General features: G+C 38.3%; 1 protein-coding gene across 1 annotated transcript in view; it reads left to right on the top strand.

Moving 5' to 3' along the window:
• The window catches only part of CALCR (calcitonin receptor), a 155,524-nt gene that overhangs the window by 94,396 nt on the left and 48,269 nt on the right, over window positions 1–12,859 (top strand). Inside the window, exons 3-4 of the mRNA XM_041466549.1 lie at window positions 3,532–3,685; window positions 6,870–6,980. Of these exons, the coding sequence (XP_041322483.1) occupies window positions 3,532–3,685; window positions 6,870–6,980 (265 nt within the window). The remainder of the gene's footprint in view (window positions 1–3,531; window positions 3,686–6,869; window positions 6,981–12,859) is intronic.

Below are 12,859 nucleotides of genomic sequence, written 5' to 3'. Positions count from 1 at the left end.
ATGAATGAGGCATTCCTTTATTGTATAAACTTCATCTATTTTTCCATCTGAAGTATCTGGTGAATGGATGGGAAGGCTTTTTAATGTGCGTTAATGAACAATGAACATTTAAAATTTGTTCCATATTTCATAGATTCAATATTTGTCGGTAGTTACCAAGTGAAGATTAATTGACCTTGTCTTTTTTGTGGTACAAATGTATCTTTTAAGTCTTAATTTCTAAAATACATTGACATAACAATGAAAACATAGTAGAAGAGGTGAGTTGAAATCGTTAATTCCATGAGAGTTTATACAAACACTGATATGGAGACATTCATGGGACATTCCCAACCTCTCCCATTAACACAATACAGACTAAACTTTCTCTCCCATGTAGCCATACCCAAGCTCCTGCTACTTCTGAAAAGGGAATAATTACCCAGAGATGTCTTCCTGCCCCATTTGCCTTTTTCTGACCACTACAGTAAGGAATGAGGGAGACTAAAACAAGTAATAACATCTGACATCACAAACTGCATCAAAATTTTTGTCTGACTAAACTGCAGGTACATAAAGGCTGGATCATCAGCCCACTGGACTGACTTTGGAGGGTCAGGCTTTAAATTCTGGGTGGTAGACATGGGGATTCTCTTCTGTATGGTAAAAAACCCAGTATTTGAAACAGGGATATGACTTCTCCACCTCCAGCAAGCCACAAAATTTATATTTCATTAATCTGCTGAAGTGGTAATCTGATTTAAATGGAGAAGAAAATTGTGTTCAAGCTTCCAAGGCCAGCTTTTCAAAGCTAGGTAAACAAAAATGAGGAATAGCAATCAAAGCAAAGAGTAGATTTAAAGGGCATATACACGTGAATAATCCCAGTGACATACCTATGTATAACCCCCTAATTTGATTTCATACACAAACTATTCAATTACATAAAAAGTGCCCGGAAATATTTTTGGGGAATTACCTTTGGAAAAGTCATTTCTGAGTCATTGTGTTTAATAGAAAGGAAAAGAAAAAGGGAAAAAAAATTTAAGAGACAACTATTAATCTAATGTTATTATTCCAACTCTTATCCAAACTTGCTTTCATTTTACTGGAGGCCATTAAGTGATTTCCACTGATGAGTTTTAGTGACACAACTCATCCATATTTTTATCTGTCTGAGAAATTGCTTGCCTAAATGTGAGCAGTAGAAATTTCAGCTGCTCCATGATTGCCTTGTGCAGGGGCAGTAGAATGGGACTCCTGCTTACATGGCTGAGCACTCTTACATAATTTTGTACACAATGCAAGACATTTAATCTATCCATCATCACAGGTACTCTCTACATCCAAATATCAGAATATTTACATTAAACTTTACCCAATAAGAGCCGACTTCTTCAGGAATTACACACTGCAAGTAACGAAACTATCTATAAGAATACTGCTATTTTAGTGTCCAAATTTTGTTTCACCCCTCAAAACCATCATCCCATACATGTATGTGCTCCCAAACTGGCCCAGAATTGCAGAGAAATTATCAAGAAGAAGGCATTGACACAGAAGCCCTCCTGGCATCCTGTGATGAAACTGTTATTTCTGTCTTGAGTACAAACAGTTTGGAACTGAGGAATTATTCAAAATAAGAATGGGAAAAAATAGGATGCAACACCACTTCAGAGAAGCACCAGTGCCTGTGTCATGGACATAGACACGAAGGGCTAAGACAAAGCTGAGGTTTTCTGAAGAACCTCATCTCCACTTTCCTGTGCTGGATTTAGGATTTTGCTTGGCTGTTACTGGGGACTCCAGCTGCTCCCCTTAGTCTTTTTAAAGCTAAGAGATCTGTGATGTTTGGCTTTGCTTCTGTATTTCCTCTTCTGACTTTCTAGATACTTAGTTTTTCACTTGGATGGCCAGATGAAATGTTTCAAATGGCTTCATTGTCCAAATATATCTTGGAGGGAGGGGGAGCAGGTGATGTATATGTATATCTAAAATTTATATAAAATTATCTCTGCCAGAAAATATTTTCATTCTTATTCCTCCTACTTTATTTCAAGCACCTACTTAAGTACAATAAGATTAACTGCCTCCATGTCCTCCAGCTAGCAGGTGTATACAGTTGAAAACTTCTGTGTCAGAAGAGATGGTGAGATGAGATGAGATGAGATGAGATGAGATGAGATGAGATGAGATGAGATGAGATTAGAAAAACATAATTGATTTGATATAAGAGTATAAAAATATTAAACTCACATAGTTTGGTACAGAAGTATCAGGATAAAAGTAATGGCTTTTTTTCAATAAAGTCAAACACACTTTGGTTTTGCCGCATATTTACAAAGGTGATTTAGCATGCAAATGAGGAGGAAAAGTAATGTATTGATGGAATACAATTGCCTGTGATGTGGCATAAAAAAAGAGGCAGCAAAATGTAAGGAGTAAGCCAATATTTGAACTTTCAAACCTGTTATGTTTTAAGTTCAAACAACTAAAAAATGCATGCCTAAAGATCTTTGTGTTAGCATTTGCTGTTAAAAAGGTCAAGTTTGTGTGTTTACGTGACTCCTAGATTTTGAAGCAGCCTGCAAATGAATCTGAATGTGTTTGTGGCGGCTTTAGTACCATTTAGTACAGGGGAAAACAGAGGGTCATGCTAGGAAAGTGCTGCAGTGATGCTGCTTATGAGTGGGGAAGCAGAGGAACTCATCTTTTACTATCACCTTCAAGCAAAGAAGAGTCATGATACAGGATTAAGGCAGAACAGAACAAACTAAAACTCCACACTTTCATTTCCATTCACAGACCTCGGCTGCACAAGGCGGGAAGTAGGGGTAGAGGGATGGAGGGATGGAGGGAGGAAGGGAGGGAAGGAGGGATGGATGGATGGATGGATGGATGCATGCATGCATGGACGGCAGGCAAAAGAATATAACTGACCTCTCTAGCTGAGATCTTTGCCTTCCAAAGGCAGTGATCCTTTCCTTTAACAGGCAGGCAGTTCAGAGTGGTATCATTCAGAAGATGCCACTATACCAAAGAGGACCTTGCTATTTAGACTATCAAATTTAGGATGTCTGCTTGGAGATGCTTGGGTACTTAACTAGGAGCTAAGGTATCATGGTTTAAACTCTACCTTCTTTGACCTTAACTGTTGCAGAAGCTCAAAGCAAAGGTTGTGACACTGAGGTATTTTGTCTGCACTGTCTACAGTTAAATCAGCACAAGTGAACAGAAATACATGGGTTTAACAGAAAATTCTCTTACAGACACTAAATTCAATTAAAATATTTTGAGGACTTTATCAAGCATTTAATGACCCTTTCTTCACCAAGAAAAATGGCTTGGTTAAAATATTATGTTTTCATGAGGTAAACTAATACAACTCAGCATTTACTTTGTAAGTAGTACAAGGCCCATCATAATGATAAACATATGTGCAAATAAAAGGCCTTTCAAAAATGAGTAATAGAAATTTCTGGTCCTCACTTTTTTTAAATTTAAACCCCTTTGTTTTTCCAGTTGTACTAACAGCTTTTCCTTTCCATACAGAGAATTGTTCCAAGTCTTTCTTCTACTGTAAATTATACTGATCCTACATTAGAGCCTGTAGTAACTGAAAATTCAGTCATACGGCAGAAGATAATAGATTCACAGTTCAAATGTTATGAGAGGATGAACAGAGCTCCTCCATACAAGAAAAAAGGTAAAAAGGGTTTTTTAAGAATCTGTGTTTTGCTGTGTGTGATAATATAACTATAAAGAAATATTTTCTTCTCTATACTAACCCATAGTCTTCCTCAGGGTGCAGTTTCCTTTCCACAAGCAGTAATCAAATTCACACTTAGCATCCTCCTAAGTGCAAAGAAAGGGAAAAGTCTGGAAGGAGCCCAGGGAATGAACAGCTCTTCCTTCCTCTTGTCACCTACATTTCGGCTGAGTACTTTGCTGCTTGAATCTCTCTTGTTCTTGCTTGAGGAATAACATTTTCCTGAACTTCTCAGCAAGGTCACACCTGATTGTGAATCCTAAATATAAATGTTGTTCTGTTTGCTCCACTCTGTGTTTCAATTTTTTGCCATGTGTGTATTGACTGCTGGGCATTGTGCTCTGTACCAGCGCAAGTTCCACATATTCTATATTCGGCAGCAACAGTAGGAAAAAGAGGTTTATAAAACACTAAGACTTATAAAAGAGGTTTTTTAGACATCTTTATTGAATACAAGGCTTAGGTGAAGATTAATAAAAAGGGAAATGACATATAATAGTGGTGCTGCAATTGCATTTAATGCAACATTTCTGTTTGGGACTGAGAGTTCTGGTCAATTTTTCTCACAGAAGATACAAATGAAGATATGAGGAGCTAGAGAAAAAAATATCACAGGAAGTGTGAGACTTTTGCAAGCAAAAAACAGATAATGAGGACATAGTTTAAAGGGAAACTATATTTTAAACAATTAACAAAAACACCTAACCTAATAGTGGTGTTGGAGATAATGTGGGATTTTTTTGTAATACAAGAATAAAGACATTTCTACAGCTCTTATCTTAAAAATTTTACTGGGATCTCTAAGACTCAAAGAAGAGTTAGATGTTAAGACAGATAATCAGGTATTGATGCAGAAATATTTGGGAATGAATATAGAGATTCCCACTGCTTAAAACAGGTTTTAATTCAGCTGAATAATACCCACAAGCAGTTAAACAGAATTGTTGGATACAAGGAATGTGGTTTCAGTCATAAATAAGCCTTTTAGTTGCTGGACTTGCAGGGGAAGTAACTTACTGTTTCTTGTTAGATTACCTTTTAGTCTCTACCTCTATAAACAGCTGATTTTTGCATCCATTGACAATGACCACTGGATTCACCTTTCTTTTGCACTTTCCTTGTGTGATAAGTTGCAAAGGGTTGATTTTCCATCAGGAGCTGGGAATTCTTATGTATCAAGACATGAATTCCTAGCAGTGTTCTCAAGGGCAGTGCCGTTGCAGGAGGAGAGCCTGCATTCCTGCATTCAGCTGGCAGCTAAATTTAAGTGATGCCATTGAGGGCTGCTGGTTCATGGCAACATGCACTTAAGTAATTTATAATTCAGAGTGAGGATAATGGGTGACTACAGAATGGTGCCAGATAAACTGAAGGTGTGTTCTGAACTGAAGACATGATAAAATGAGGAGCTCAGGCATATGGAAACACATGACCACCCCTCCAGAACAGCAGTGTGTGCACATAAGTGTGTACATGTACACAGAGACAGACAGATAAAGATAAATGTGAGCATATATATATATAAGTATATCCTGATAATTACCTTGGAAGATAAGCCCATGATGTATAGATTGATCTATATGATTATTTTTCTTTATCAGGCAAGGCAAAGGATTTAAAGTTTTAAAACTACATATTCCCTCCAACTCCATTTGGCACTACTTTTCAAAAACAAGTTCAAATTGCAATCACTTTCTACTCTTCTTCTTCTTTGGTATTACAAAAATGTTCCTAAAAGTTTTTGAGATGCATTTCAAAGATCTAGAAGAACATGACAATGCCTGAAGGAAAGATAACAAACTGCTGATATGATGATTGGTTAATTAAGTGAACAAGTATCATTAGCACATTTAGCTTGATAACTGAAAAATATATGTGCATAAACTCTTAGCTAATGAAGAAAAAGTGTAGTTAAAAATTTCCTTTCTGAACAAGATCTGGAAAAAAATTAGGTTTTAAATCTTATGCTTTTTATTTTTAATCAACAACTACTTGATTTACAAACAGTTATTTGTGCAAGTTGGAGCAATTCAGATGTCTTTTTACAGCTTTCTTGCTTCAATTAGAAAGTTTATCTGTGGATAGTTTCAAAAGCTCCAGAAGCAACTACCCATATGTTAATAGCTTGCAGTGGTTATTAGCCAACCTTCATTTTAATACTTCCTCATGCCCAGAGTGAAAAAAAGCTAAAATGTGTCTTCTCACTCTGTTTTACTTTAGCTTGATGATCTTGGTGACAAATACATTTTCCCCAACACAAACTGGTTTTGAATGGAAAATAACCAGGAAATGTAGGGGGGTTTTAATGTGTTTCTTGTATAAATCCACAATGAGTCATGTTACAGGTTGTAGCAAGCAGGCTTAGAGCACAATTTCTGAGGACCATGGCATGTACAATCTCTGTAACGGGGATCAGCAATGAGCTGTGTTCTGCTTCCTGGCATTGCTGCTGTTTGGGGGCTGGGAACACCCCAGAGCCTCAACAGCACCACCCTTCCCAGAAGGGGCATGACAAGGACAGAATCACAGCATGCCTACCTAGACAACATCAACAGGCAGGATCTGCCTGCTACAGGTCAGTCTTGCACCTGCTTCACTGGGTTTGTAGTTACATCACCCACCTCTGGTGCTGAACGGGGCAACAGCCTGGCAGGGACCTGTCTCTGCTAAAGTTGCTTTTAGCTGGGATGTCTCCACAAATGTTTCCTATCTTTACATTTCAAACTGATTTTCAAATCTGCTGAGCAGCAAAAGGTTAAATGAAAAGTGGATGTCTCACAGGTCTTTGGGTACCACTAGTGTACATACTTAGAGCTGACAGAAAGAGAATAAAGAAGAGAAATTTGTAGGATTGGACCCTACATTCAAAGTTCAGTTCAACATGCTTCAAAATGTAAATTTCTGGTAAAATAAACACCACTAGCATCAGGTCAGTAAAAGCAAGCACCTTCCAGTTCCTGAATGCCACTCTGAGTGTTACAATAATAAAAGAATATATTACAAAAAGAAAACCTGATTGCCTGCAGGCAGCAATAATCCTCAAGAGGCTAGAACAGAATGGTTCAGGAGGGAGTTAACATTTTTTGTGGAATTAACTCTTACAATCTTATTAAATGTCCAGGTCTGTTCTGCAACCGAACATGGGACGGCTGGTTGTGCTGGGATGACACACCTGCTGGAAGGCTCACTGCTCAGAATTGTCCAGATTATTTTCCAGACTTCGATCCAACTGGTACAGTATTTCTTTTTACCATTTTATCTATCTCTAAAGGATGTCTTCAGAACATTTGTGCCATTGAGTGGATGTGCTCAATCCAGTAGCATTTTTGCAGATCTGTGAAATCTCAGAAAGTTTGGTTGAAATTAAAACACATCAAGATTTTGGTTTCTGTAATTAACATATTTTAATTTTTAAAATATGTTATATGTATTTATATTTATGTAAATATAACCAATGAATTTATAGAACCTGGTTTATGAAAATGTCAGCTTCTGAATTACAACATCAAGATATTCTTAGCACCTCGTTCTAAGTTTTTTATAATGAAGAGAAGATGCTTATGTGCTTGAAATATGCATCAGTATGTTCTTTGTTCAGTTTTTATTGGAAAATATAATTTTATGAGAGAAGATGAGCAGAAAAGATGTTCTTTCATTCTCTGAGTTTCAGTCCTTAGCTGAATTATTCATGCAAATACCATAAGTAGACTGAGAGAAGTAAATGAAGAATGTTTAAAAGGAAAAATTAAAAATCAATGCAAGTATTTCTAAATAGATATGAGGAAATATTAGACACTCTGCAAAGAGTAATGTTTGAAGAGAGACACAATTGTGTGCTCCTTGCTCAGAACACGTTGCTTCTAGGTGGTGCTTGATGGCACAGTGTGCTAAGTTCAACATAGTCACAATGCACCAATTGCAGTTAAAATCTAAGAAATTAAATATTTGGGAGAGAAGGTGCATAAATCTGAAAATTTTCAGCAAGCTTAACCCAAAATGCATGTGCCCAACTGGAAATAAAGGAAGCAAACTATTGCATAGCTGTGAGTTAATTATCCAACACCATTAGCTAAAATTATTGATTTTCTTGAGCTTATTGCTTATTTAGAAACTGAGGAGTTTCCAGGTTGAATCAAATCCCTACACATTTTGCTGAATCCTGTTTACAATACCAGCCAGATTGATTGTTATTTCTGTTCTTCATAAATCAAGCTGTCCATAATTAAAGAATTCAGCAAGTTGCAATTTCCAACATCAGACCTAGTCTGACCCCCATTCAATCTCTAGTGAAGGAACGTTCCTCTTTCTAGTGGAAGTAGGCATTGGACAGGATGGATTGAAGGAAATCTGTTTGCTCAGGAATCCTGTGCTTGGAAAGTGAGCTCATGTGGCAAGGTCACTATTCTCTTCCTGTGGAAACACCCTGAGAACAACCCAACACATCTTTACAGCAAGTTAGACCCCTGAGACAGACAATGGGCACCAAATCATAAGGTCTTGTCTTTTGTGCCCTTTCTTCACAAGACTTGATCTCTTTTCTGTACAGTGTCATAGTTTTCAAGAAGGAGACTTGGAGCAGGGTCACGCTCATGGCTCTTCATTGAAGCGCCTGGGGACAACAGACTGAGAAGCTGAGACCCCAACTGCAGGGCTGCCTTTCATTCAGGTCTCCATCTCTGTGGACCAGTAGACTATTTGCACAAAAGATTCCAAAAGAGCATTTTAGAAGAATTGGACAAACTTGGTTCAGTTCCCACACAGAAGTGCCTGCATTCAGGAAGGAACCTGAGACTCCGAATCCTGGGGTTGCAAAAGATTTTTCCTGCATGCATATTAAAAGTGCCTCTGAGATGTGGTCTGTACCTTCTGCTTCAGACCCCATTTTACTCATGATATCCTTCCCACACAGCAGCAGCCCTCCTTATGACTAGAAAGATTTACTACAAGTCTTTTCCTTTCCTGCTTCCATGGTTTTCAACTAAGAAAAAAATATATGGCACTAACAGTCTTAATTTATGTATACTCCGTGCAATGCTCAGCTTGTACCTGCAAAGGTGGGTGATGGGCAGCCTTGTGATCACAGAAATGACTGAAGGTCCTCATCCTTCATACATGGGGGTGATTTCAGAGCCACTCTCCTACTTGCTCCCCAACCAACTATTCTCAGCTTTTCCTCTTGTCTGTCTCCAGTGACTTGTTCTGAGCTAATTGCTCTGCTACAGCAGCACTCTTTAAAGAAACACTCGAAGCCATCCATGGAGAAGCATCTCACTCCACTTACTAATGTTCATTAACACCAAGGCCTGTGGCTCGTACACTGATTGCAAATCACTCCTTAATGTACAAATGCTTGTATGAAGTCTGGCCCACAGTGCCATACTGCAGTTACTCTTTCTGGCAAGATTTAAAATTTGAAATTTGGGAATTCATGAAGTCTGGCCCACAGTGCCATACTGCAGTTACTCTTTCTGGCAAGACTTAAAGGTTGAAATTTGGGAATTTTTTTTAGTATTCCTGTTCTCTGTACACAGCCGTAGGAAGAAAAGCCTCCTCCAGTAATTAATTTCCTGCTGTTGTCTCTACTGTCCTCTTTAGCAACAATACCTGTGGTCTTCTGGACCCAGTATTTTCCTTTGGCACATTTCTCTTCTCCTCACCAGCACCTGTGTCAACCTCTTTGCTTGCATCCTGTTTCCCAGTCTTGGCAGCAGCTCAGCATCTCCTGGCTGAGCCAGAGCTGCTTTCCTAGAATAGCTGTTGAGTAACCCAGCATGTGTTACAGATGTGGCATCAAACCAGTGGGTAGTCAGCCTTGCTTTACAGGTGGCTGGTTGTCACATAGAGACTTAATAAAGTAGGAGGGAGACAAGAAATAAGGAGGGTGTCTACAAGTCTGTCAGCTGCTAATGAAAGTGGCTGCCACTACCAGGTGGCCAAAAGCACATACTGAACTGTCCTGAGAAGTCTATCAGGTTTTGTATCACAAGTCATTATTTCCTTTGGTACCTTATTCATATTAAACAAAATACATTCAGCTTTTCTGCTGAGAAACAGAGACTTCATCCTAAAAAATAGCAATTTTCCATGATGAAAACTGTAGTGACTGTCAGATTTCCTCCCCATTGAGTCTCTGATATCCAAATGCCTCAGTATTTTAGGCATGGAAGTAACCCCATGAATTTCTGAAACAAGCATTTCATGCTGCGTTGTTTGGGCTGCACCATGATCTGCAAAACCGCTGTGTACCAGCTAATTGATGGCTGTGTCACTTCACTAAGATGCCATGCATAGCTTTGAAACCTGAAAGAAAATAATGTCTTTCCTCTGTATTTTTTGCTTTGACACTTACATCATTCATAATTGGAAAAGTGAAACATTATTGTCAGCATAGGATCGAATCCTCCTCCCATCCATATCTGTGGGTGCCAAATACCAGCCCTCTGTATCTGATCCCCAACAACATTCAGCACCGATGCCAAGAAGAAATTGATGGAGTATGTCAGAAAGTAAAAAAGGTGAAATTGTATTCTGAAAAAAAGAACACAGAAACAAAATGAAGGAGAACATGCTCAGTGCTCAGTTCATTTTCTGTCTGACAACTTCACAGTTAGCTACCAAGTGTAGTCCCACCTATTTCACTGAACTTAGATCAGTTCTTACTAGACAGGAATCTGTGTTCTGAAAGAAGCAATCTCTTTCTCGCAGTGCACATCATGCACAATGTGATAATGCATAAAAACAAATCAATTTGTCTGGAAAACATAACAAGACCTACTGCTTTAATGCCAGTGACAGCAGGAAATTCATTGTCTCATCCTTTTCTGGCTGTGAAGCTCTGAGCAGGGCTATTTTATATGCTCCTATTCAGACAACATGCAATTCTCTCAAATTGTATTTTATATTCATATTTTAGACAGGTTAATCTTTGGTATAATCCCTCTCAAATGGTTCCAGATCACACTAAAATTGGTACGAGTTTAGTTTTTGAGGAATTCAGTATGAAATTCATGCTGTCAATATTCTAATGAAAAAAAAAAAAAAAAAAGAAAGTACATTGTGGATATAATGGCCTTTGGCAAGGCACGTTTGCCAAGGGCAACAGGAGGAGCTGAGCCTTGCCCTGTGCCACCTGTGGGCTGTTGGGTTTGTGGCAGGGGAGTCTTACATTGCCCACTTCACTGTCCCTGTACAGTGCATTTAGTCAGGATTATTTTGGTGCAGTCATATAGTAAGAGAGACAAATGTGGAAGTTTTTTTGTGGCTGACACCCCTTTTCATCTCAGTTTCACTCTTTACTTTTTGGCAGAAAGCAGTGTTTAAGAGCAGCATCTACCCCACTTTGTGAACCAAAGGTGCATTTAGCAAAACTCCCCTCAGTTCTCTGCTTTTTTGGGTTTCTGTCTTTGGTTCCCTTTTGAAAACTATTGCTCATAACTCTTCATGTAGCTCCAGGAGAAGAGCTTCTAGAAGTGCAATTTGGAAGCAAATCCATATGCATCCATAAGTAATTAGATGATTATTAATCAGATTATGATTAATGTGTTGTTGCCTCTTACAATTGAAGAACATGCCTTTCCTTCCTGCTGTGACACTGTGAGAAGACTTCTCTTGCTGCCACAAAATCTAAATTTTGGCTGCCTTTAACTAAAATAGATAGTTCTGCATTTCTGCTGGTCCTGTTTTCTGGTGTTGAAGGATATACTTTAGATGATTATAAAAAGACAAATCTGAACTCTTTGTCCAGCTGCTTCTTTTCTCCTTACCCTTCTGTGTATTTCTGTCCTGCTCCTTAGCAAGTTTGACAGCTGTGTCTTACAAACCAATTCCTACCCCCACACTGTCCAATATCACTCATATACAGATTCTAGTTCTGCTGTCCAAGACATTCTGAAGACAGTGATAATCCTTCATTTACTAGGACACTGGAATTGAAGTTTTCTAGGGTCTCCATTGCATTATATGAAATTATTTTTTTCATTTTTGAAAAAGTTCCGGAACATTTTACCAAAGATGTGAGTAAATCAGATGTAGGACACTGGAATTGAAGTTTTCTAGGGTCTCCATTGCATTATATGAAATGATTTTTTTTTCATGAATACGAAATTATTTTTTTATTTTTGAAAAAGTTCCAGAACATTTTACTGAAGATGTGAGTAAATCAGATATGCAACACCAACTATTTCTTCATCTGCAAAAGTAAGCACTGCACAGGTCTATCCAAACAATAGCAAAGAATTCAGTGTCTGGTATGTGCCGAGCATGACTGCAACAGGGGAGGACTTCTTTCTCCTTCCATCTTATAAGTGAGCAATAAATAAAAAACTGATGTTGGCTCCTTTAACATGTGCTAGCTGTAGCTCTGGTCTCATTGTGAAAAGCCTGATTGATAGTGCTATCATGTTGTTCCAGAGATATTAAGATATTTGTTACATATAGATGACTGAGGGTTTTTTAATCAGCATATGATTCATAAAAGCACTATTAGTGGCGCAAACAATACCCATGCAAATAATTGCTACTGGTTAATCTTTCAAGACACTTCACTGCTCCCAAAAAACTTCCTTTGTGGATAAGATTGCTTGCATCCATTTTTCCCAGACAGTTCTTGAAGTGTCTGTCTCTCTCAGTTAACTGCAAAGATTCTGCACAGCTGCCTATGAATTATGTAACTTCAAGGTTTCTACAATCAGGTGAGATCAGTACAATGTGATGTCACTGTTCTTCCACTTTGAATAATGCAGTGCCTAAGCGGTGTCCCATCCTAGCTGATAGGGTGCAGACAGAGCCAAAAAAATTAGTGTTTTCACAGTATTTTAATAATCTCAAAGCCCATACTTTCATTTTGCCTTGCTAGTGTTGTCTTACCCATCCTTGCACATGTGTATTTTTTCAGACTTTACCATATCTTCTGGTTAGCACAAAGAACCAACACATACCCAGGTTCAATATCCCCCATCTGCTACTGGGCCACTCTACAATAACTTGCAGTGTAACAGTGGTTGGATTGCAGCTTTGTTTCTGTATAAAAGAATAGATTTAGAAGAGATGTTTGACCTGTTTCAGTCACTAGGATGGACAGTAAAGAGCTCTTATTCCCCAGCTGTGTATTCT

This window comes from Pyrgilauda ruficollis, unplaced genomic scaffold (genome assembly GCF_017590135.1).
Source record: "Pyrgilauda ruficollis isolate IOZ18807 unplaced genomic scaffold, ASM1759013v1 scaffold2, whole genome shotgun sequence".
Classification (NCBI taxonomy): Eukaryota; Metazoa; Chordata; class Aves; order Passeriformes; family Passeridae; genus Pyrgilauda; species Pyrgilauda ruficollis.
The sequence above is the reverse complement of the archived record's forward strand: the minus strand, read 5'-3'. Positions and strand labels throughout refer to the sequence as shown.